General features: G+C 33.9%; 1 protein-coding gene across 1 annotated transcript; it reads right to left on the reverse strand.

The window, feature by feature from the left end:
* Nucleotides 1-1,700: 1,700 nt before the first annotated feature.
* On the reverse strand, nucleotides 1,701-23,712 carry LOC110994565 (UNC93-like protein). Its single transcript, XM_022261268.2, has 11 exons — nucleotides 23,687-23,712; nucleotides 14,174-14,457; nucleotides 12,598-12,716; nucleotides 12,081-12,243; nucleotides 11,273-11,396; nucleotides 10,665-10,811; nucleotides 5,064-5,130; nucleotides 4,742-4,895; nucleotides 4,204-4,308; nucleotides 3,749-3,911; nucleotides 1,701-3,151 (listed from the first exon to the last, which is right to left on the reverse strand). The coding sequence occupies exons 2-11, from the start codon at nucleotides 14,279-14,281 to the stop codon at nucleotides 2,886-2,888; spliced, it is 1,416 nt and encodes a 471-aa protein (XP_022116960.2). The 5' UTR covers nucleotides 14,282-14,457; nucleotides 23,687-23,712; the 3' UTR covers nucleotides 1,701-2,885.
* Nucleotides 23,713-23,937: the final 225 nt, after the last annotated feature.

Consider the following 23,937-nt stretch of genomic DNA (forward strand, 5'->3'; position numbering starts at 1 on the left):
ACTCTTTTTGTAATAAAATGTAAGATATGTTTTATATTTTATGCATTGAATGAGTTTTTATTTGAGTGGCTAGATATATTGCATGTTTATTAATTATTGAATTTGTATATTATTACGAACATTTGTACGTACGAAGTTTTACTTTTTTCATAAGAAGTGTAATTATAAGAAGGCCACTGAAGATATAAGTTTCTAAAACAATACTGATTATTTAGATATTTTATTATGTAGGTATCTATGTAACACATACAACAAGAATAATACGTATATTTATTATTTGTTGTGTCGAAGTGGTTCCATACCTAACATAGATTAATTAATAGTATGCCTTTACCGTTTCTATGACTTAATCGTAGACACGCATATCGTATAGCCAGCCTAGAAGGCTAATAAACGAGCTATTATTGGAACGATAGATTCTGAAAATCTTCAGTGAAAAATAGCGCAACAATGTGTGAGAATTTTAATTTATTATTTAAAACCACGACATAACGTCAGACTTATGCAAAAACAAAAAAAGTTATATAAAACTGGAACCAATGTGTGGCCTCGGTAATAGGTGCGGATGACGTCTATGAACACAATGCTTTTAATTAATAAGTTTACGAGATAAATATAATTATTATAAATTCAATTAAAAACTTAATTTTTTACTTTATTTTTAACTTATTTACTTAAATGCCATCGGCCATTACAGAACACATACAATTCAATACTTTACCTTTAAGCAACCACAGCCGCTTCAAATATGCAAAAAAAATCAAATATACGTAAACCTACTCTAAAAATATTAACATGGCCAGTAAACGGAAAGCGATTAGTGTGCGAAAGTTTACGTTTGTGTACATATTAAAAATTCTTGTTAATTTGGTTGCTTTTTTTGTTTTTCACTCCATATAACGATATCTCTTTATAACGACAAGAAAATACTCAGTCCCTTGGTTTCGTTATAAAGAGTTTACACTGTACTTTATAACTACTTATACGTCTACTAAAAACACATGAGATATAATACTCGAAAAGTGTTACATTAATAATAATATGCTTTTGTCTGTGTTACATTAAGAATAATGTTCTATTGTTGTCAACTCTACGTTTAAAAGTTTTGTAAATATATAATTGAATAAAAGAATTTAGTATCTAATAAGTTCGTATTTTTTAATCATCTGCGAATCGAATTATCTTAGATATTCTCCCATGCGTAAACAACGAAGTGGTCGACGAAGACACTATTATACCACATTTACCATCGAGAGTGTTCAGAGGAACTCCTCCTAACCGAACAGTTGTTCAATCTAATACCTACTGCTGAGTTTCATTATCGGACGTCAAGGCAGCATACAAAAATTCACAACTGAGCGTTTTTTTGCCGCACACCACCTTTTTGTGGAACCAGCTGCCTACAGAAGTATTTAAAACAATTCGATTTAGCGTACTTATTCTTGAAAAGCAGGCAACGCAACGTTTAATGTTTAAAACTATTTATATCACTTAGGAATATGTTTATTTGATTATTATAAAATTTTCAAAATGGAACGAGCAGAGACCCCTAAAGAAAAATCTCTTAAACAGTGTTAATATTATTAGTTTAGTTGATATATCCGAAATCGACAGTAATAAAAACATATTAGTTATATATTTTATTAATTTATATAGTTATCACAGATACCTTATATTTTCTTACATAGTACTTACAATTAGTTTAATAATATAAATAAATGAATGATCTTTAATTTATAACTTCCAAAAGTACTATAACCATTTTATTACAATGTTCTATTTGTATTGCAGTATGCATAACTTCATTAACTAATTAATTAAAGTATTATTTCTGAACACCACACAGACTAAACAATAATTGACTTTAATATGCTCATAAAATGTCCTAGATGTAGACCTATAACTGTTTCTTTTCGATACAAAGTACAGATAATTTAACAGAAAGAGATGAAATAGTTCAATTGGATTCAGTTTTATAATGAAGTAAATCTATTAACGTATAAAATGTAAATAGGCTTTAATCAAATAAAAATATCTTATAAACAATTTTAAAAAAATTCAACACAATCCATCAAAGTGAATATGAATATATCACTATATTATCTTATGTTACAAATAAATGTATGTATGTATGTATATAAATAAAATCATATCACTATTATTTCCCGTTAGAATTTAAATTTATCGGATTTTGATAATATTAACATATCACATTGTACGACCTGCTATGTTACACATACAATTCAACTTATATAAAATTAACTTAACACGTTTAAAAATAACTTATTAACAATATATTTATTCATAATAAACCTAAATCGCACTTAAATAGTTAACAGTATGGTAATATAATTAGTAATAGATAATAACTCCTAAAACTAGATTTTAATGGAACGAAAAAAAGTCAAAATTTAAAAAAATATTAAATACATTTTGTTAATTTTGACTTACATACTAGCCCGACCCGACAGGCTCCTGTACGCTCTAAAAAAAATGTAAATCTAAAACATTATAATCTACTTGAACACAAACAAACACACGCACAAAAGATTTATATACATCTTGTGTGCGTTTATCACGTAAAATTTAGAAAATTAAAAAAAAGGGTTAATTTATTAAATGAATGAAAAACTTTGTTTAATTTTTATTACTCTGGACGGTTACAGACAGACTATAAAAAAGTTTTATATACAATGGAATGATCAACCATAGAATAAAGTAAAATTGCGCAAAGAATTAATATAGTGAAAATAGATAATGGATTTTATGTTACTTAAAAACAAGCGATTGTACTCACTTATAAAGTTAATAAATATTTACAGGAAAATCAACGGTGAACCTGTTGACCTGCAATTATTTAAAATCTTTTTCATGGCAGACCTTTTTTATTCAGCAATAGTGAACGCCTTATTATCTAAACCATTAACAGGCTCTTTGGTTTCCTTATCTTCTTTTTCCTTCTTCACTTGGAATTCCACTATGAAGTACAGAAAAACGCCGACAAGCATTGTAGTACCAAGGAGATAGGCTTTGGAACTTGTACGGAGATGGGGCGAAATCACGTAGGCTATGATATAGCCGACAGATTCCCAGAGGCGGAAGTTTGAAAAGGCAGCTTCTTCTCTTCCCGGGAAAAGGATTCCAAATAATGCTGAAAATGTGATAAATAAGTATTTTTATTATTATATAAATAAATGTGTTTATGATATTATTTTTTTGCTATTATATAGAAACTCACGCTATCAATTTGGGAGGGACCGTTTTTAGAAGTTTGGAGGCTTACTCGATGTTAAATGAGATGGAGGTAGAGAAACCCATGACCTGACCGCTCAGGAATTTAGGAGTCGCTTCTTGAAGGCCCTAAGTATTGGTTCAGAAATTCTCATACTAGCCTAATATTGTAGAATGAAAGCAGCTGGTGTAGTTACAGTATCATCATCAGAAATCGAGCCCAAATACCAAATTCGTATCACATCAATGTCCGACGTTTCACAACTTAACGTTAACTTAACTTAAAGTTTTAGTTAAGTTTTTACCGCGCTACACCACTACGTGAAACTAGCTACTCACTGAAGTATTTCCGAACCAATACCACTTAGAGTCCTTCAAAAATAGAACGTATCTATTCAAAAAGGCCGGCAAGGCACTAGCGAGTCTTTCGGCATTTGTGAGTATCTAATGTCTAGCGTGAGCAAACCCTGGCAAACCCTAGCTGGTTTATTAAATCAAAGTTCTCTGATTTGCTTACCATTAATCTGTACCAGCCAGACGGAATCACAGAGTCCCCACAGCACAGCGATGATGTACATCACGTAGCTCATGTTCGCTTGAGGCTTCCACAGCAGTATTGTGGCCACAAGGGCCATATGAAGCACAGTAGCTGCGCAAATCAGAGGTATCCGCCCAGTTATCTGTGAAAAATGATAACAAATCAATACAAGCACTATTGAGAGAATGATTTTTGTAAATAAATACAACATTATGTTTTGTATTTATTTAGTCCTTACATATGAAATTGGCGTTTTGGCTTATAGCTGTAAATTTAAAATTCCCAACCAAAGAGGTGATATTTAATGCCAAAGTGGCTAGTACGATTAACGCCAATATTACATGTAAGGACTTAATATTGCGGCCCGGGTAGCTTAATAAAATATAATTTTCTAAGGATCTGCCCCGATAATCAATAAAACTCTGATGAAATACCTTAGCAATATATCCAGTAACAAAGCATCCTATAGCATCAGCAACACCAAAAGTCAGCATCACATATCCAACTGTTCCCGTACCGACAGCACACGACACGAATGACTGAAATAAATTTTTAGAATAATATTTGATAATTAAGAAATTAGTGTTCTGAAATTGCAAATTAATTTTATATATAAAATTCTTGTGTCACGGTGTTAGTAACCGAACTCCTCCGAAACGGCTCGACCGATTCTCATGAAATTTTGTGTGTGTTTTGGGTAGGTCTGAGAATTGAACAACATCTAATTTTCATCCCCCTATTTTCACCCCTCTACAATCATCCCTTATGTTTTTTTTGTTAATTATAAACTTTAATTTTTTGGCACAAAAACATGGCAAAACAACGTTTGCCGGGTCAGCTAGTTATTAAATAAAATTGACAGATTTGATGCATCTGCAGAATCCATAGCGTATTCATTGACCTTGATTTGAACCCGTAGACCCCACTGCAGACATATGCCATAATACTGATACCAGGAAAACAAATACTAACCGCTGTAAAATCAGCTCCGAAGAAAGCCTGCTGTAATCCGGTGAAGACCATGATGGTTATCAGCATAATCTGCTTGGGCTCCACTAATAGCTTGAGGGTCGCCATGAGCATTTCAACACCTCCCATTACTTTGATAGCACGACCAGTATCGTATCTATAACATTTACCATCGTTTTACGTTTTTTAACATATCTTGCGATTCATTTTTATTTATATGTAAAGATGGGTATTCATAAACAGTAAATTGTCACTGTTAAGCAATACTAAAATTAAAATAATGTTATGTTAATTGTAATTTTTATTCATACTAAATTATTCATACCTCTTCATAGAGTCTACCCCAATTGCAACAATTAGAGCTGCAGCCGCCATACACGCTAGATATATGCCTGAAATGAAAAGCAAATATTTATTTTATATTTAAACCATAATCATATCCTGTCACAATATGCTACTTATAAGTTTATACTTATATTTCTTCTAAATTCTTGATAGAATTTTAACAAGGAGAATAATATATAAATTTTACCTAAAAATAAAATTTGTATTATGTTTCCTGAGACGTCCGAGGTCCATTATGAGAGAGTACATCGCTTCCGTTTCCGCCCAAATCGCTAGTTACCGACCTTTTCCCACCACGTGACACCGCCGCCAGCGCCCAGCGTTTGAAACTGGAACTAACTTTTTATCGCGCTAAAGCAAGCCGCCAGAATTCTTGTTCATTGTTTGTCTCATAATTAGAGAACCAGGAAGAGCTCGTTTGGACCTCGGACGTCTCAGGAAACATAATACAAATTTTATTTTTAGGTAAAATTTATATATTATGTGTTCCGTTTGACGTCCGAGGTCCATTATGAGAGACGTGTTTGTTATCTCCTGGTGGCTTGTAAGGTTATATAATATAACTAAAAAACGCAACAATGTGATTTGAATTATTTATTTTCGATAGAATCATGATGAAATAAACAATACAATCTAATTAAAGCCTAAGCTTTAGTACCATTTAATAAATATGGTAAATAAATTTTCATTGTTTATATAGAAGTAGAAAACCTGGCTAATTCATTAAGCGGCCGAAAATCCTACTGCGAAAGAGACTTTTCCGATCGAGTCTCAGCATTCCGACTATTATTTTCTAGATTTCGACAATAATATTTCTTATGAACTTTCATGACGCCACTTTGCCTTAGCAATAATTTAATTTATGGGAAATCTTTCTAAAAACTTTAGCGAAGCTACACCTAATCAAATCTACGCGGCGATGATTTGATACCCGATTCTAAAGGGTTTTCTTAACCTAGCTCCCAATAATTGCGGGGGTAGCTAGTCTTACAGGATCTCTGGTTGTAATAAATAAATTTGTCAAGGAGCCACGCCTATTATTAGAGACGGTTATGAGTGTCCTAAGACAAATGACGGATTTAGATGCTTATTCGGGCAAGATAAAAACGTCCAACTTGATTGTCTATACGTTTCTGTATCTGTTTTATAACCGAAAACCAGATGCAAAGTGATGGAATTACGGCTAATAATAAAATGATGAAGGTCGCCACGCAAGAGTCAAATCATGAACTCTGCGCCGAGATGCCAATAAAATTATAATGGATGTGCATCCCATACTGGCAATTCCTGCGTGATTGGTTTAGCTGTAAGCGATATGAGGAAAGGAAATGCTTTACTATGTACGTTTTTAATAAATTATTATTAGATGTAATCTTAACATCGCTTAGAGTCTCACAAATTGAACCATATGCCAGATGATTATTTGGTAAATAGTTTTGCTAAGTATCTAACTACATCAGGAGGAGCCGGGAATCGACATATTCAGTTCATATTTAATTATATATAATTATATATATAGTTATAATTTAATTTACCCATTTATACCAAAAAGGGGCTTATGTTTTCCTTGTTGAAGTTCTTCAACACGACGAAAGAAGTTTTTCGTCTCAAGCCAGTTGTCTGTTAAAGATTCCTAGCCAAAAAACGTTTCCAATTGTAATTTCTGCACTTAAGGAGGAGGTTAACTAGTTACGGTATGTATATATCAGGGTTTGGCTTAGATTCCGTACTGATAGCGAGGGTGCAAGTGTTCGGGCTATCAAATCCGGGCGCCAAAAAATGCTTCCTCCACCTGGGTGCTATTATTATGCTATTATTTCCCTAAGAGGAAAGATGAAATGGTGCAGCACTCGAAGTAGAATCGCTGGCGGTGGAAATATCAACACTAGATCGTATCTCCAGTATTTGCTTAATGAAGGAGTCGCAAGCGTTCGAGTCTAATAGTTTAGCGACACATAACTTGCTACGACATGAACCTCTCCAGAAGCGAAAAGATCTATATGGTTCGAATATGTCCGTGGTTGCCCTTTTAAGAGATGCCCTTTGGCGCCCCTGCGATTGCGCGAGAGGTAATTGGCTTCCACGTTGTACATTCCCGGCAAGTGTCGTGAGGGATAAGTACAATATTCAAACTGTACGTCAGTGCCAGAAGATCTTTTATCAATTTTAATAGCATTTATGACCTTGTTCCTTCTTCGTTTTTTATGTACTAAACTACAGTTTTGCTGTCGCTTTGCAGGATTAACGTCGAGTTCTTTAAGACCCCGGAGTGTGTCAACCAGATTGCTGCTACGAGCGTGCATCTCCCTCAGATTACAATGCCACTCCATTTGACTGTGTCCAAGAACCTTTCAGGGGTTTGTTGTTGACCTGCACTCCCTTTTGTAGATCCGAGGCATCGGTGACAATGTAATGCATATGCCTTGTTTTTAAGTGAATCGGGGTCTTGTGACCGAGGTTGTGCAACCACCATACCATGTCTTGATTCACCCCCACTGCAAGAAGACTCGGGCAAAGAGGAGGTCTCCTTAATGAATTTCTTTGTCGCTGCAGTGTTTAACAATGCCACCTTCCCCGGTAGGTGATGAAGGTCGCAAAATTGAGATAGGTTATCCACTATACCATGTCTAGATTCACCTCCTCTGCAAAAGGACTCGGGCAAAGAGGAGGTCTCCTTAATGAATTGCTTTATCGTTGCAGTGTTTAACAATGCAACCTTCCCCGGTGGGTGATGAAGGTCGCAAAATTGAGATAGGTTATCCACTATACCATGTCTTGATTCACCTCCTCTGCAAAAGGACTCGGGCAAAGAGGAGATCTCCTTAAATCATTCCTGTATCGCTGTAGCGTTCGGCAATGCAACCTCCCCCGGTGGGTGATGGAGGTCGCAAAATTGGCATACCCTAAGAGGCGTTGGGCCTGCTTGAGGGTCCAATTTGCCGGCTGACAGGCGTGTTAACTGGCACTGACGAATTTTGATTACTTTCTCTGCAGGTGAGGACTTTGCTTTTGATATTGTGTCCCTCGTGATACCCGGAAAATCGATCGACCTCATTGGAGTGCATATCGACTTCTCTAGATTTATGGTCCAGTCCAGGTTCTTAAAGATAAAGGGCATGGCTACGAGAACCTGGGAGTTCAGACTTGTTCTGTCCTGGTGGACCAGTAAGTAATCATCCAAGAAAACGATTACTCGTAAGCCTTGACGGCGTAATAGCTCGGCTGTCCAAGTTGTCGCCGACGCAAAAAATTTTCGGAGCTATGGCCAAAACATGTCATTTGACGGAGCCTTCCCTCATAACTGGTACACAGAAAGAAACGATGTTCGTGGAAAATCGGTACATGGTACTGGGTTTGGCCGAGATCCTTCACCATTGCTTTATTATAGGAAAATTTGGCATTTGGTGGTGATGAAACAGATGAAAAGGTTCTGGTTTCATGAAAATAAGGATTTTGGGTTGAAAATAAATCGCATTTATTTATTTATTTAATTTTTCGTTATTATAAAAGAGGAGATATGAACAACGGGGTCAGTAGGGCTGGCTCCAGTATTTATTATGGTTTAGAATCATGAAATGGATTTCCAACGACATCGAAGTTGAAACAGGTGTTTGCAACTTTTTTAGGATTTCCCGCGTTGGCAGTATTAATGGCGGTTGGAAGAGGGTTTTAATTTCGCCCAATTTTTGTGATAGTACCTTAAACAACCATCCGAAAAGCCTATCGAGTCACTTATACTTGTATTTATTTAATTTGTTATTTTTGCACCCCCCTTTTTTCTTCCTTTCGTGATCATCAAAGTTGTGACTCTTTTGTCCTTGTTTTGAGTTGTATCGGTTACAAAGAAAGGGCTTTTGACTGACCTGAGAAGTTGAAGCTATAGGCTATTCAGAACGTACGGGTGATTTAACGCGTATTGTTTCAGGTTGGTACCCGCAAATTCTGCCAAATTTGTCAATACCACCAACTTTATGTAAATATGTAGATAATAGTTCCGGATTAAACATGTATACCGAAGAGAGGAAATTCTTTTTAGGTTTTTTAGCAATGTTTTACAGCGAGATTCTAAGACTTTGGCCCGTTTGCCGCAAATAATTTGTAAAACCTCGTGAGCCCGTTACTCACTTTATACACTTTATACTTTAACCAAAACATTCGTACAATTGATCATGTATAGAATTGAATTAAGCGTCACGTTCAAGTGAGAATACCACTCTAAAACGCTACGTAACGCCTTATTTACTAACTCATTTTGAGCTACAAACGTGCTCGATAAGACCGCAAAACTTTCCATAATAACCGTAAACCATAAACCGTTCCATGATATACAATTATAAAGAATCCTCTAGGAAACGTCTTTATTAATTTTGAAATCGGTAAAAGCAGAAAAAGCAACGTATTTCTTTTGTATATCATATAACGTACACAGTTCAGATCAGAAGCGTTAAGCCGCATGGTTTAAAAACGGGTCGTTTAGGTTTGCATTATTATTATATATAGATTGAGGCACTTTTTAAACATGCCAGATAACGCAGCATAATTGGAGAAAGTATTATTAAGATGACTCACCAATTTCTGCGACAATTACTCAAACCTTTAAAACAAATCTGGAGAAGAATCACGTGAATTACTGCGCACGTGGTTATTTCGTCTTTGTTTTGGCGGCGGTTCTTCATCCTCTTCACTCGTGCTTTTGCGAACTTTGCGAAGAACCCGGCTTGTTAGAGACAAAATCTTCCGTGACATTATGAGAAGGCTTTGTAAAGTGCGGGCTAGGCACGTTCGACCGCGTGGCCAACACCGCCGATTTTAGCACTTTTATTAACCATTTTTCACCTATTTTAGCACTTTACTTAACCAATTTTCACCGATTTTAGAACTTTTCTTAACGATTTTGTAATTATAACGTGAAAACCGAGTTCACCGATTTACGTATTTTCACTTTGAAAATAAATTTTAGGTCGATATAACTTTAAATATACTGATTCGTTTTTTAAGTTTGCACTAGCGACTGTGCTAGACGAAAAACGACGCAACAATGAACAAGAATTCTGGCGGCTTGCTTTAGCGCGATAAAAAGTTAGTTCCAGTTTCAAACGCTGGGCGCTGGCGGCGGTGTCACGTGGTGGGAAAAGGTCGGTAACTAGCGATTTGGGCGGAAACGGAAGCGATGTACTCTCTCATAATGGACCTCGGACGTCAAACGGAACACATAATAGTAGTCTAGGTCTTAAGTTTGTGAAGAATATATTAAAAAAATAACTTGCTATCTCACTTTAATAAGTAGTTTAGAATGATATCCAGAAACAAGACTTATGAATGCCATTTTCAAAATCCAATACAGTTTTGTCGTAGGGGAGTCAGACTTTCCACTAAGCCTCGTTTCAGATTCTTATTCTTACTCTTAGTAGGTTTGTGCTAAGTGATTAAACGTAATACAAGAACAAGATGTCTTGCCCGCAGAGACCGTAAGTGGTGTTATTGAACATTTTGTTAAATATCCTTAGCAAATTTAGTTAGATTCACTTATTAGTCTTAAATTAGGTTAGATTGTAAAAACATTAGAAAAGTTGCCACTAACCAGATAAGAGCTGGATTTTCTCATAAGGCTGCCGCTGTAAGGCCTCTGCAGCATCAGCACTGGGCAAGAAGTTCGCTCCACAGATTTCTGGGATCATGGTCGCGTTGATCGCGGTCACAGCAGCGTGATTATCGCCCGAAGATAAGACTGAAAGTAATTTTTGTAATTTCTTAATATGATGCTAGTATTAGGGGCCGTTCAAGTATTATGTAAGCACTATAGGAGGGGGCATCTTTGATTTTCTTATTTGGGGATTACGTCAACAGTAATTATTTACTTTTTACACAAATTACCCACACATTGTCTATGCTGGAAATCGTAATGTATTTTCCAGAATTCTTAGAAATAAAAATATATCGTGGTGCAAGATATAGTGCAACCCACAGCCGTGTTGGATCCTTCGGTATATACAGACTAGTTTCTTTGAATGTGTTGAATAATTTTGGATGCATAACTGCTTTAAAGATATATAAACTTGGTATTGAACTTGGTTCAAGAGAAAGGCTAATGTGGGGCGTGGCACAAGTCTAACCCCTTTCAAAACACGTTTATATCATTATTTTACATAGACCATTAAACCACAAGGAAACTTGGAAATGATCACTTACCAAGCGACGAGATAAGATTTCCCCAAACTTGATTAAACTGGAATATCATGAAGAAGAGACCAAGGAATCGCGTCAACAATGCTTCCGCTGTTATATTTGATATCTTGCTATGAACCTCAGATACCTGTAAACACGGGTCTTATTAAAACAAATATATTTATACGGTAAAAGAATGTCAGTTGTCTTCAAATACGGATTAAGTGATGTTGAATTGAATCCTTGGGTGAATGAGAATGGGTGTTAAGTATTTGTAATACCTACTACGTTTTTTTTATTTAAATAAATAAATCGTTTATTTGCAAAGAAAGTGATATATTCAGATTGATTAATCTTAAAAAAAACACCCATCAAATCAGCCATATAAATAGGCATGCAAATGTCATATTAATAAGAACATTTAAGTCATTTATAATTGTTGTAAAAACCTATGGTTAATACTCCGATAAAGTCTGAAACAAACCGCATTTATTAAAGCAATCGAAACGTTTTGTGTACATGAAGTAATCAATAAAATGTGGATTTATTTAACCATAAAACTAATAATGAAGTACCATAACTATGTTTCTCAGAATCGAAATCGCTAAAACAGTTCTCTAGCCACAAAATATTCTGTGGCGCTACAACATTTAAGGTTGATCTAAATCAGATTTCTGAGTCTGTTTCAAGTTCTTGTTTTTTCTAATAGGCAAGTAGGTGATCTGCCTTTTGTGACTGTAACACGTCGTCGACTTTTTGCGTCTAAACGCTTTTTGTTTTCCTACCTATGACGACATCAGGGATGAGAGTCTCAATCTCATTCAGTACTTACCACAGATAAATAAGTACACTTCGCACACCAAAGGGGTCCGCCTCCAAGACCAACACATAGCCCTGCCGGTATCATAGTGTAGAATGAAGGCCATAATTGTGCAGCTATAAACGGCATATAGGTCACAAACGAGAGAGATATCGCCCATTTTGTGCCTATCCACCTGAAATGACAGTTTCTTGTTTAGTTCATTTCTCACCTCTTAGCAGAATATTTAACCTGTAGGTAGACCGGAAGAGACATTTTTTCAGGTTCAGGAGCACCCGGAATTTCAGTAATTAAAAGGAAGTTACATCATTATATACATAAATATTTACTTATTATCATATAATATATAGCCTACAGTACATAATTAAAATTAACGCCTGAAGGTTTTGTGATTTGCTGCAGTTCTGAAGCAAGAGCTTATTTTCGATACAATAATAACTGTTCGGCTTAAACAACATAAAGAGTTCTTCGATCCCCATACTTTTCTTCCTCAGATACACTCAGTGTCTCAGTTTCATTAAAAACTTACTTTATTACGGCCGTTGGCAGGAATATATTGGACAAAATGAGTCCCGCGTAGACAGCCGCCAGCGAGCTCATTCCTAGTCCCTCTTCAGCGTTTATGGAGCTTTGGAGATTGGCAGCACCCTACAAAATCACAAATTTTAGGGATTTTTTCTAGACTAATCTAAGAAACACGTAGGTAACTCGAATTAAATCACCAATATTCTTCACCTTCATTTAAAACAAGTGTGTTTGTTGTGTAGGATTTTTTACCACTTTTACATGGTAAATAGGCGACAACGGTCAGATGTGGCTGTACCCAAGTGTTGCCCTACATTAGATTGTCAGATCGTGGAAGTATTTCATATACTTGCTGTGAATTGCTCAATAATGGCCGGCACATTATGCCCTAAATCAGAAGTGGCAATTGGCGTATAGCGAGATGTACAAATAAAAGGACTTCAAACACAACTATATGGAAAGTACCAAGGGGAAGATGGAGAAGAGATCGGCCTAAAAGAGATAGATAGAAGATATACAAGCGTTTGCAGGATGCGAATGGAGAAAATGGCGTTGACCCGTGTACGAGTTCCGATCAATGGTAGGTACAGAAGGCAGTTAGGATATCGATAAAAATATTAAACACATTTAAACTCAACATTTCTAAATGAATAAATACTTGAAGATAAGCCGAACTGAATAATATTTATTGGTACGTTTGTCCGATTTAAGGTAAAAAAACACTTTATGCGCTTTATTGGATCTAGATCCTCTGAGAAAAATAAGTCAATTGTCAAACATTGTTAACGTTTTAATCCACTTAAGAAGCTAAATATTTAATGGTAACGACAAACATCTAAAGCCTAGGTAAAGAATGTATAAAAGCTTGCAAATAGAAAACTGGGTTAAATAAATACTCCATTCTCCATGTTCCAAATGATATAACCGTTCTTGGATAACAAAAGAACAGTGATATTACAGCCGTAGTTCGAGGATGTCTGAAAGAAACTGCTTATAATATAAAGAGCTACTGCTCTAATTGTCTACCTAGATGTCGTTTTGTTTCCATTAAATATTGAGTTATATTAATAACCATTAGGAACATTAGAAACCAGCTTTGGAAATGTGTAATGTATAAACTGTTTATTGGTAGAAGCCTTCATAACCTTGTATTTAAAATTAGAATAGAAACCCAAAACCTAATGTCTGCATATTTTCTCTTAATTTTGCTTATAATTTTAAACAGGCGAACTGTTCTTTAAATTTCATAAACATATAACAATATAACAACAAAAAAACCTGAATAAGAGTTATACTGACACCACTATGGCACCAGCTACCTAGGAAAACAGCGAAGGAATTCTTAAAAGTTCGACAACGCAATTGCGAGCCTTCTGGAAATCTAAATTTCAATGGGTGGCGATTAGATGAGCCGCCTGCCTATTTGCCCCCTGTTACCTAATAAATTTATGTACACAGGATTACACAGTCCTTACTTTTAGGCACATCAGATCATCTAACATTCTGATTATTGACGTACTGAATAGTTTTACAGATCTATAGATGTATCAAATGTTTCTAATAAAGGAATATATACTCACACTATACGCCGTGAAGTGCACCATAAACGCCAAACTGATGATGACCACATTCTTTACTATACGTTTCGTTTCACTCGGCTTAAATTCCTTTTCTACTTTTAACGTCATTTTACTTCCGTTTCTTAACAAAACTTTACTTTTTAATTAGTTTTTTGACATTGGAGTTTTCCTGTTATTGTATTGTATATCGTTTAAACGTTTTTCACTAACTGATAATTTAAACCCAAATGTTCCAATTACTTAATATCTTAAATTACTCAATCGGTTTGATAATTAGTTATCTACTGCAACATTAAAAAGTTAGTTACTTAATAACGTAGATCATTCTTTAATTTTATATTTATGTACGGAATAAAACGAAGTCAGATGTGTAGAGCCTTTGGACGCTTTAAATGTTAATATATAAGAAATATTATACATAAAGTGTATATATACATTTTAGTTTGTATGCCTATAAATTGTTTTAGAAAAAAAGGGGGACATAAATAATATTCATGAATAAACAAGAATAAATGTGAATCTTAGCTTAAGGGTTTTACTGAAATAAATAAATGAATTAATAACCCGGAACAAAGCTGGGCGTCATAGTTACATATAAAGCTACTGTAAATACCGATGACTATGACTGATCTGGGACCCATCAACATAAGCGCGCGTAAAGAATTCAAACCAAAAATATATAATACATAATTGTGCAATAATCTACATCTATGTTATTCTATCACATTTAACTCTGAGACCGAACAACTTTGCTAAATTCCTCATAATACCGGTGTTAATATCATTCTTGACAGATTAAATTTCATACTAAGCGTGCAAGTTTGTCACAGCAGCAAGTCGATAAAATCATAAAGTAATAAATGTTGGCAACCTCTGAAACAAAAACGGATCTTATAGGTTTTGCCCATAGTTTATCTAGTTAAGATTAAAGCGATACTGCAAATTGAGGATTACCCGCACGAAAACAATAACGATTTTTTGTGTTCACAGCGGTTGGCTCATTCTGTATTTGGTTTGTACGAGATTTTTTATAGTTAGACCTTTTCCCGTATAAGTTATTTTTAAATGTATTATTCATACTTCCGAGACTTTTATATATTTTTAAGAAATTATCCTAGATTTTTTAATGGTGAACAAAATTAGTAAATCTATGGATGGTTTTGCGAAGAAGTCAGTAATTTGAATTCTACTTCTATCGCTGTCCCAAATTAAATATTGAACAAAAAACATTGTTGACAAAATTAAGTTACCGATTAAGCATGGTTATGCCGCTTATTGGAATGAAAATCTAATTAGTAATTACCCTACAGTTGTATTAACTAATGAGAATTTACTAATAACTGCACATTTAATTAAAACTTCCGTCTTCTGGTTGAAGCAATAGGCACTTGAAGAAATAATATTTTGATGCTAGCGACTTGATTGAATATCGATCTTTTATTAACTGTCCAGAGATACACTTAACTCTGATTCAACTACATTACTGCGACATATATAACAATAATATCAGGTAAACCTCTTGCCCGTTTGCCCCCTGTTCCATAAAAGAAGAATAGAAAAAATCTGCTTAACGCGTAGGTTTTCTACATATTATATTGCAAGGTGATATTAATTTGACTTGCGATCATCATTAACGTAAATATCTTAGGACTGACTTATTTTAAGCTGTATTGTTATTAAAATTTTATATATTTACAAAAACCACATCCTTTTTTTATAAGCATAAACAAATTATCTCATAGAAATGAGAAAAAAATACAAAGAATCGTTTGTGATTTTCAGCGCGTGATTATAAAATAAAGACATAATGACAAGGTATATCAGTACACGACACTTAAGAATACATCTTTGTCACGCTATATGTATCTACTGTATATAATGTACTCAAATGAAACACTTTGTAAACGAAAAGACAAAATTTAAAAAGCTATGTTGCGTTATGTGTATATATTGGCGATTAAAAAGATTGGCGGAGAGTTTATTGCCAGTTCTTCTCTTTCGTTCTACGCCCTTGATTTGAGAATTGGCAGTAAATGTAAATTCACAATTAATTTAATTTTGTTTACCTACATGAGTAAAGTAAAAATATATATGTCATAACGAACGAAAAATATTAAAGTTAATATACCTAAAAGTAATGTATAAAGTCAGGAATAATGACCGTCAAAGTTGATTCAAAATTTGGGCGTCGTCGATCCATGGGCATCGATGAAGAGGCAATGTTTAATGCTGTTTATAGCAGCGTTCGCCTAGTTTCAAAAACTAGGCTTGAGTCTTTTAAACCTTTAGTCGTTCAAATAACGGCTCACAAAATGTTTTATATATAATAATTCGGAATATAAGTCGTGTGGAGACTGGGTATGCCTTGGCCTCCAAAATTGAGCCAGCCCATGTAAGGAAAGAGCTTCGTCATTCTGAGACCAGGGATTGTAGTGTCATTTTTATTTAAATTCGCAAACATTATCATCAAAATATATAGTATGTATACGTGCTATATTAAGTGGATAAGGATATAGGGAAGTAGAAGAATCCTTGAAGATACCGTGTCCGGATCTAAGGTCAACCGAAGTGACATGTTTTAAAACCTTTCATATGTTTTAGAACACGTTTATAACTATACTGCCCTTGAATACTGCATAAATTATAAAAAGTGATATAAAATTTTACCGACCGACCTGTAAACATTATTTACCTACAACTGGCGTCATTTGACTTTTCTAATAGTCAAGGAGTTTCTAATACACATCGTTTTGGGTCTAACTGGCTTAGATTTACTTACCGATTTTACTAGTTTTACTTACTGCCCGATTTCTACCGATTTTTCCCTTTACCGTACGAGTGAGTGTTAAATGCATATGCAGAAAGTCTGTTAGTGCACAGCTGAGATTCGAACTCCAGGGTCAACCGCACGCTAAAACCACTGGGCCAACTGCTGTCTTATACTATTGTTTTGTCTTGTATATATGTCATGACTTACATAGTTATATATATATGTGCCTATAAAGTTACATATACCTTCTAGAAAAGTGTTGATACTGATATCTCGAAAACTACTAAACCGATTTAATCGTTTCTTACGGTGTTTCAAAGAATCAAAGAATCTTGATATAACTATGTGGAGGAACATACAAGCGCTTGAAAGATCAATATGTTATGTAATTCTAACAATATCACATACAGAACAACCTCCTTATTAAAGTCGGTTATTAACTGCAATGAGGCAACAATGAAACATATTATTAGGACCGTTTAACGTTCTCGTAGTTAGTTAACGTTCGGATAATTGCCAACATTAAAAAAAAAAGATTAAGAAATTTATTAGTTAACGGAAAACTACAGCTTGTATGAATTATCTATGTGAAATGATTAAATTAAACAATTTGTGTACTTGTGTAAATTATAATGATAACACTGAAAAAAAATTAGTGTAATTTTGGTCGTTTCAAAGGTATTAGAGCAGTATTAAAAAATAATAATCAACTCTAAGAAAACACTTTTTTACCGGATTGAAGCTATGTATTTTTATTGTAAACTTATAATTATTTTACATAATTTAAAATTTATCCGACCATGACCACGCACGCTGTAAAGAACGCGAAACGTCAACGCCAAATTTTTCAATTTAGTTCCACTTTCTACCAAATTTGACGATGTTCTCCAAAGTTTAAAGAACAATACTATGGGACAGTGTAGTGACACTAATAGTAAGCGTAAGAACACTAATGAGTAATGAACAATAATTAACCTTTTATATATAGTAATTGCAGAATTTGTATGTCCGATATTTCAGCTTTTAGCCCGCCAGTTTATTAAATAGCCACTAATTGCGGCGACGTTGTTTAGTAAATAGCCTAGGCTATTGATTGAACGGCTAATTAAGGTAGTGGGCTGCGACATACATATCGAATTATATATATACAGATAATATGTTAATACTTAATACAACGTTAATAATTTATTTCGCGTAATAGTTTGGATAGATTAATAAATATTTATCCTCCTACTTTTGAAAACATTTATTAATATTGGTGCAAGTTGTAGGTCTAATTTTTTAAAAATGTTAGATGTAAACTTTGTAAAAAAATAAATATTCATTTATAAATACATAATATCACATAATGAATTGTGCCATTTTTTGCTAATAACGCGATAAAATTCTATTAATTTGCGTTCTATGCTAAATAAATTCATACGTTTTCCCAATTTTTTATTATAATTAGTTCGCTTTAGGTTTTTATCATTTTGGCGTAGCCTCGATTAGCAGAAAAGAAGACCTTGTACTATAAATGACAAAAAACTAACAGCAACAATAAACTTAGATGGGTATTTAATTGTTTTTAACGCCAAAAGACTTATATCTTTCGCAGTATTTATTTTTTATTATTGATATTTCCAAATTAAACGTTTTAATATTACTTCCTATAATAATTGTGTTTTGTAGATAGTCAGTTAGGTAGCTCTTTGAGAGCTATTTCCAAAAAAATATTCCCTGACTTACGTAACCTAACATTGGTTAATTTATCATTCTCGTTTTCGAAAAGAAGACCAATGAAGAAGGTGCTGGGTAAGGTCGGAGAATACGAAATCTGCTGAGTACCATTGAAAACCGAAGAGGGAATATGATGATCACCTGGTGCGACAACGACACGACAACTTCTTGTTCTATACGTGGGTATGTTACTGAAATCCTCTTAAACGGCTGAACCGATTTAAATGAATTTTAATGTAATTTATAAAAACAAAATATACTTTAACTCCAAAACGGCTGGACATAATTTGAGGAAATTTTTTGTATGTTCGAGTGTATTGTTATTGTTATGTTATTAATAATAATAATAGCCTTAACTATAATAGATTATAAGTTTCATTGATTTTGAATTAAGAAAAAAATACGCTTTAACATTAAGGAATAATCATTTGCTTGTTAGGTTTTGGTTTGTCCACCATTGGAGGCCTATTTATTGAATGATATGTCTTTGTAATTAGCAAATTTATCTATTAAAAGTCAATCAGCGTCAAAAGTAGTTGATTGTTAAGATATCATTGAAATCAATTGAAATTATAATTACTTATAGTTGATTAATTGCACATACGATATGATCTTAGAAAATAATATGTGTAAGAACTGTCAAGGCAAAACTACAATGTCAATGCTATTTTTAAGATCTGTGCACACCACAAGCTAATCTGCGATGTATTATAATTAGCGTATTAAAATTATAAGAGCTTGCGTATCTATGATGATAGGTATCAATGTGCTATTTAAAAGAAATATATGCCGGTATAAATAAACAGATTAAACGGGGGGATATGTTTCTTCGGTAATGTGCCCAAATCAGACACATCTCTTTTGCAGAAGACTATGACAGACGCAAATCTTGTATAATTTTATAGTTAATGCAGTAATTTGCATATATATTTTCTATAGATCGACCTTCCGTGATTACCGTCGTCTATATTTGAGTCAAGACGGTTTCCTTACGATGTTTTCCTTTGTACGATACAAGGAAGTGTTACTAGTTCGTAGAACATATCCAGGCAGTACCACACGACCTCAGTTTTAAGAATCGCAAGCTTCAGCAACGTTTTTTTAATGAAAAAAAATGCGCTTTCGCATACGCCATGGACTTTAAGCTTGACGCGGGGATTGTGAGACTGGATCAGAGTCCTCAACTGTTCAGAGGGGTAGTGAGACTCTACCCCCTAAAACACCTCAGCCCTTCACTGTCACTAAAGATGGGAACTCGGGGTTCAACAAGAGACTCTTCCCAAGAGAGTCAAGACAGCCCACTAAAGTATTTCCGAACCAATTCGACTTAGGTTCCTTTAAGACAGTATTCCAATTCTTACTAGTACTTTTGGTACGGGTCGGTAAGGTCTGACTCTGAGAGTTTTCCACCACCACCAAGCACGTGATGTAGTCGCAAAGTGCAAACGCCGTTAACCTCGCCCACACTGTTTTTTTTTGGAATACTGTTCTGTTACAAATGTCACTCAGTTTAATCAACTTAAACCATGGTATACCGCTGCTGTACCTACCTGAAATTAGGTAATTATCCTGACACCTTGGTTATAAGAATAAAACGTAAATATGAATATGGCTAAACACCACGCCTGATAAATAGCAAAATATCATCAAAACATTTCTGAGGTCATGTTAGTCACACAACTCTTCAGCAAGATGAACAATGAATAAAAAAGAAAGAATGGAAAAAGTAATATCGCGAGGTTAAATATGCCTTTCGATTATAGATGCCTAATTACGTAATTTATATTTTAGATATTCAACGGTGCTTTTATGGACGTGTTTCGTCATTGAGGTTGTCCGTTACCTAACTGTTAAAACAGGATATTTTGTTTTAATATGCGTAGGTACTTTCCAAAACCCATACATTTTAATTGAGCGTTTATACAAGCGAATTTCTGCGCAGAATCGGGAGACAATGTGTTTTAAAGTTCATCGAACTATCAATGGGCGAACCGATGCAGCTTAATAATCTTAAAATATTCATAAAAACAATTGAACGTGTCTTTAGTAATTTTCTCCTGTCGTAATAATAACTCCAATATAATACCTAATAGCTACATTGGGCAATTTGTGAGCTTGGTTTCGTGGATATACGCGGGATATTAGATTAAAAGTTCGCTTGAAAATGAGGTACATAATATTTTTTAATTATATCCACATCCGATACTAAATCACAGAACTGAAGACATTACTTAGACATTAGTTACCTTAAACAATGGTCACAAATGGACAGAAATTCCTTTAATGCACAGTTGGGGTATAAGTGGGAAAGACAAACCCTCTTATTCATAATAAATTAATCTGTACACTTCCATTGTTTCAACTAAGTACTTATCGACATCTTTCTGTCACAGGGTTAACACAATTCGATAGTAAAAATCACAAGGAGTAGGTACTTCGCTTAATAGAGGGCAATAACATTTTATTTTCATGTATAATGGGGTTAGGTTTAACAGATCTACACAGTGAGAGATTGATCGTCATAAGTACATATATTTAAATAAAGGTGTTTACAAACTAGAAACCGAAAAGGTTTATTCCATAATAATGTATTTAGACAATCGCCAGTCTTGCCTCGCCAAAACTCTGCCTAAGATCTCATATCATTTTGTGAACGTAAAGCGTGAAACAAGCCATCGTTATTAGGACGTAGCCTAGTTTATAATTGAATAACAAAACAATTGACACTTGAATTATCTTACAGCCGAGCGATGCAACGTTTCGTGTTTTATAGGGCAGAATCAAAATAATCTTATCATATACTTCAAAACGCCAAAAAGTTATCTAAATTTCAATTGGCTGCCAGTAGCGTCCTAGAAGTTGTCATCAATAGACAGTAGACCAATACTTTAAGCGATAACGAATGAAGTAATCTTCTAGGTTTCCTTTACCTCGCTTGTATTAAGAGGCAATAAAACATGTTTATATCGTTAATTACTTTAGAAAGGTCATTTGTGTAAAGCCTACAAAGGTGGTGTCACACAACTAGCTTCGTTATTTTAAAACTAGCACACAAATACAAATATATTGTTCGGTATCGTACACAAAAGTGTATGAAAAACTAACAATGTTTCAATGACAAAAAGTAATGAAGACGCTATAACATTTTATATAAAATGTGCACGAATTTTAAATTATTCTGTGTCGTCAATATAATATGATAAATACGTGACAAAATGTAAGACTATATATTATAATTAAAACATTCGTTCTATAATCCTAATCCACGCTACCATTATATATTGGACCCCTAGCATTTGCTTATGTTGCTAGCGCATATTAATACATAAGCGAGATGTATTTTTCTTCTGCGGGTATATGTAATATCTACTCATCTGCTGCCTAGAGCTACTGCAGGTCTTCTAGCTATGTAATAGTGACGTTTCAGTCGTCTCCCATACTGTTCTATGATACAAATAACAAAATTACAGACCCTGGCTTTGTTACCCACAAACTCCGAGGCCCTTGCAGGGAATTGAATTACTATTTGGACAAAACATATAAGATACTATTTCTGAGTATTTTATTTTCGCGCGATGTTACTTAAAATAAATAAAGGACCTTACTCTGTAACAGTACAGAAATGATATAGACAGCGATCCGGATCTATTACGATATTTTCTTACCCGCGTTCACTAGGTTACATCAGCGCTAAGGATATTAATTATTAACACATTGAATGTTTAACAATGAATACAAAATAAAAGCCGGAAACCAAAAATTTATGGCGAATTTTGATTGAAGTAAATATGAATGTATATAATTAAAATTAAAAAAATATTCAGATCCGAGTGGTCGGCATGCAGGACGTCAAGTACTACTCGTATCCGAGAGCTAGTGATGGTAAAGGTTTAAAAAAATGAACGGGACGCTCATTGGACGGGGAAAAGGGCACTTAATGTGTTAACAGAACTACATCGAACTTGCACTGAATTATCGCTGATGCTATTGGAAGTTGTAAAGTATAAGGCCTACACCCATAAACTTTTATTTTGTTACACGCTTTATTACCATAGACTAACTAAGAACAAAAAGTGAACTGTTATTGCAGCCGTAGTCTATTCCAAATTCAAAAAATCCACATAAGATTTACGTCAAGAGTCACGCCTGATCAAATTGTAAATTATGACAAAAATACAAATGTCACGTTCTCAAGGTCTTGAATAGAAAATTAATTCGATGATATTATAATTGTCTTATGTATAGAAGTTGTTTAGCTTGTTTTAACATTATAATGTTTAAATGCTGTATTCATTTATCAATACATGTTTTCAATTTAAAGATCCGTTTAAGAGCCGTGAGAGGTGATTAATAATGTGGTTTGATTTCTAGTGAAAGAATACTTAATGAATCAAGAAAAAATTCAAATACTTAGGTATAAATAATAATAGCAGGAATTACAGTCAATTGATTTGTACGTTATTATTATTCTACACGACAACAATTAGGCAAATATGTATTAGCTATTGCATAAATATCATATAAATTGTATAGCAAAAAATGTAATGAAAAAATTAGTTCTCACGATTATTAAACAGTTTTTTGTTATAGTTAATTATTACTGAATAAACTATTAAATATATTGTCCTGTTTAAGATATGGGATAAATATTTAATCATAGTAGGTAGATAATAGATATTAATGACGATAGAAAATGTCTATGATTTTGTTTTATAACTTGGTTCGTGTAACCTATAATAATTTCACTTTCATTATATTTTATTTGCATAACCTGTATTTGGTCTTATTATATATTTTTCACTTTTAATTGTAAAAAAATGAAGAAGTATTTACTTTATAAATATTTTCATGTTCGCAATTTATTCTATAATCCGTATTTTAACGATTTCTTCTAGACAAAACTAAAAGATGCATTTAGTGTAGATTATTAAAGGTAAGCGTTCAAGCGAACAAGCATAAAAAATAATAAAAATATAAATTGCATTAAAATTTACATTTCTTTTCACTGAAAAAAAAACCAATACCGGCTTATCTAGAATTTTTTAAAATTTTAATTTTATGATGAAGATTCACTTTATTATTTTGTTTTCACAATTTAAATTTTATCCCGGAAATCACTGGACACCTCGGTTTTGTTGCGCGTGCGTCTCATGAAGAGCGCGACGGAACTAAACTCATAATTTCATTTCGCGGATGAAAGAAATATCAAGACACGTGCTTAGCAAGGCTAAAGAAGTATAATCTCAGTACAACAAACAAATGGATCGTAAAAGTT

This window comes from Pieris rapae, chromosome 4, assembly GCF_905147795.1.
Source record: "Pieris rapae chromosome 4, ilPieRapa1.1, whole genome shotgun sequence".
Taxonomy (NCBI): Eukaryota; Metazoa; Arthropoda; class Insecta; order Lepidoptera; family Pieridae; genus Pieris; species Pieris rapae.

Coding starts and splice junctions, on each gene's coding strand:
- LOC110994565 (XM_022261268.2), bottom strand. CDS start 14,281: ATGACGTTAAAAGTAGAAAAGGAATTTAAGCCGAGTGAAACGAAACGT. Junction 5,131..10,664: donor GAAAATCCAGCTCTTATCTG/GTTAGTGGCAAC, acceptor TTTTCATTTCAG/GCATATATCTAGCGTGTATG. Junction 3,912..4,203: donor TTACTGGATATATTGCTAAG/GTATTTCATCAG, acceptor CATTTTTCACAG/ATAACTGGGCGGATACCTCT.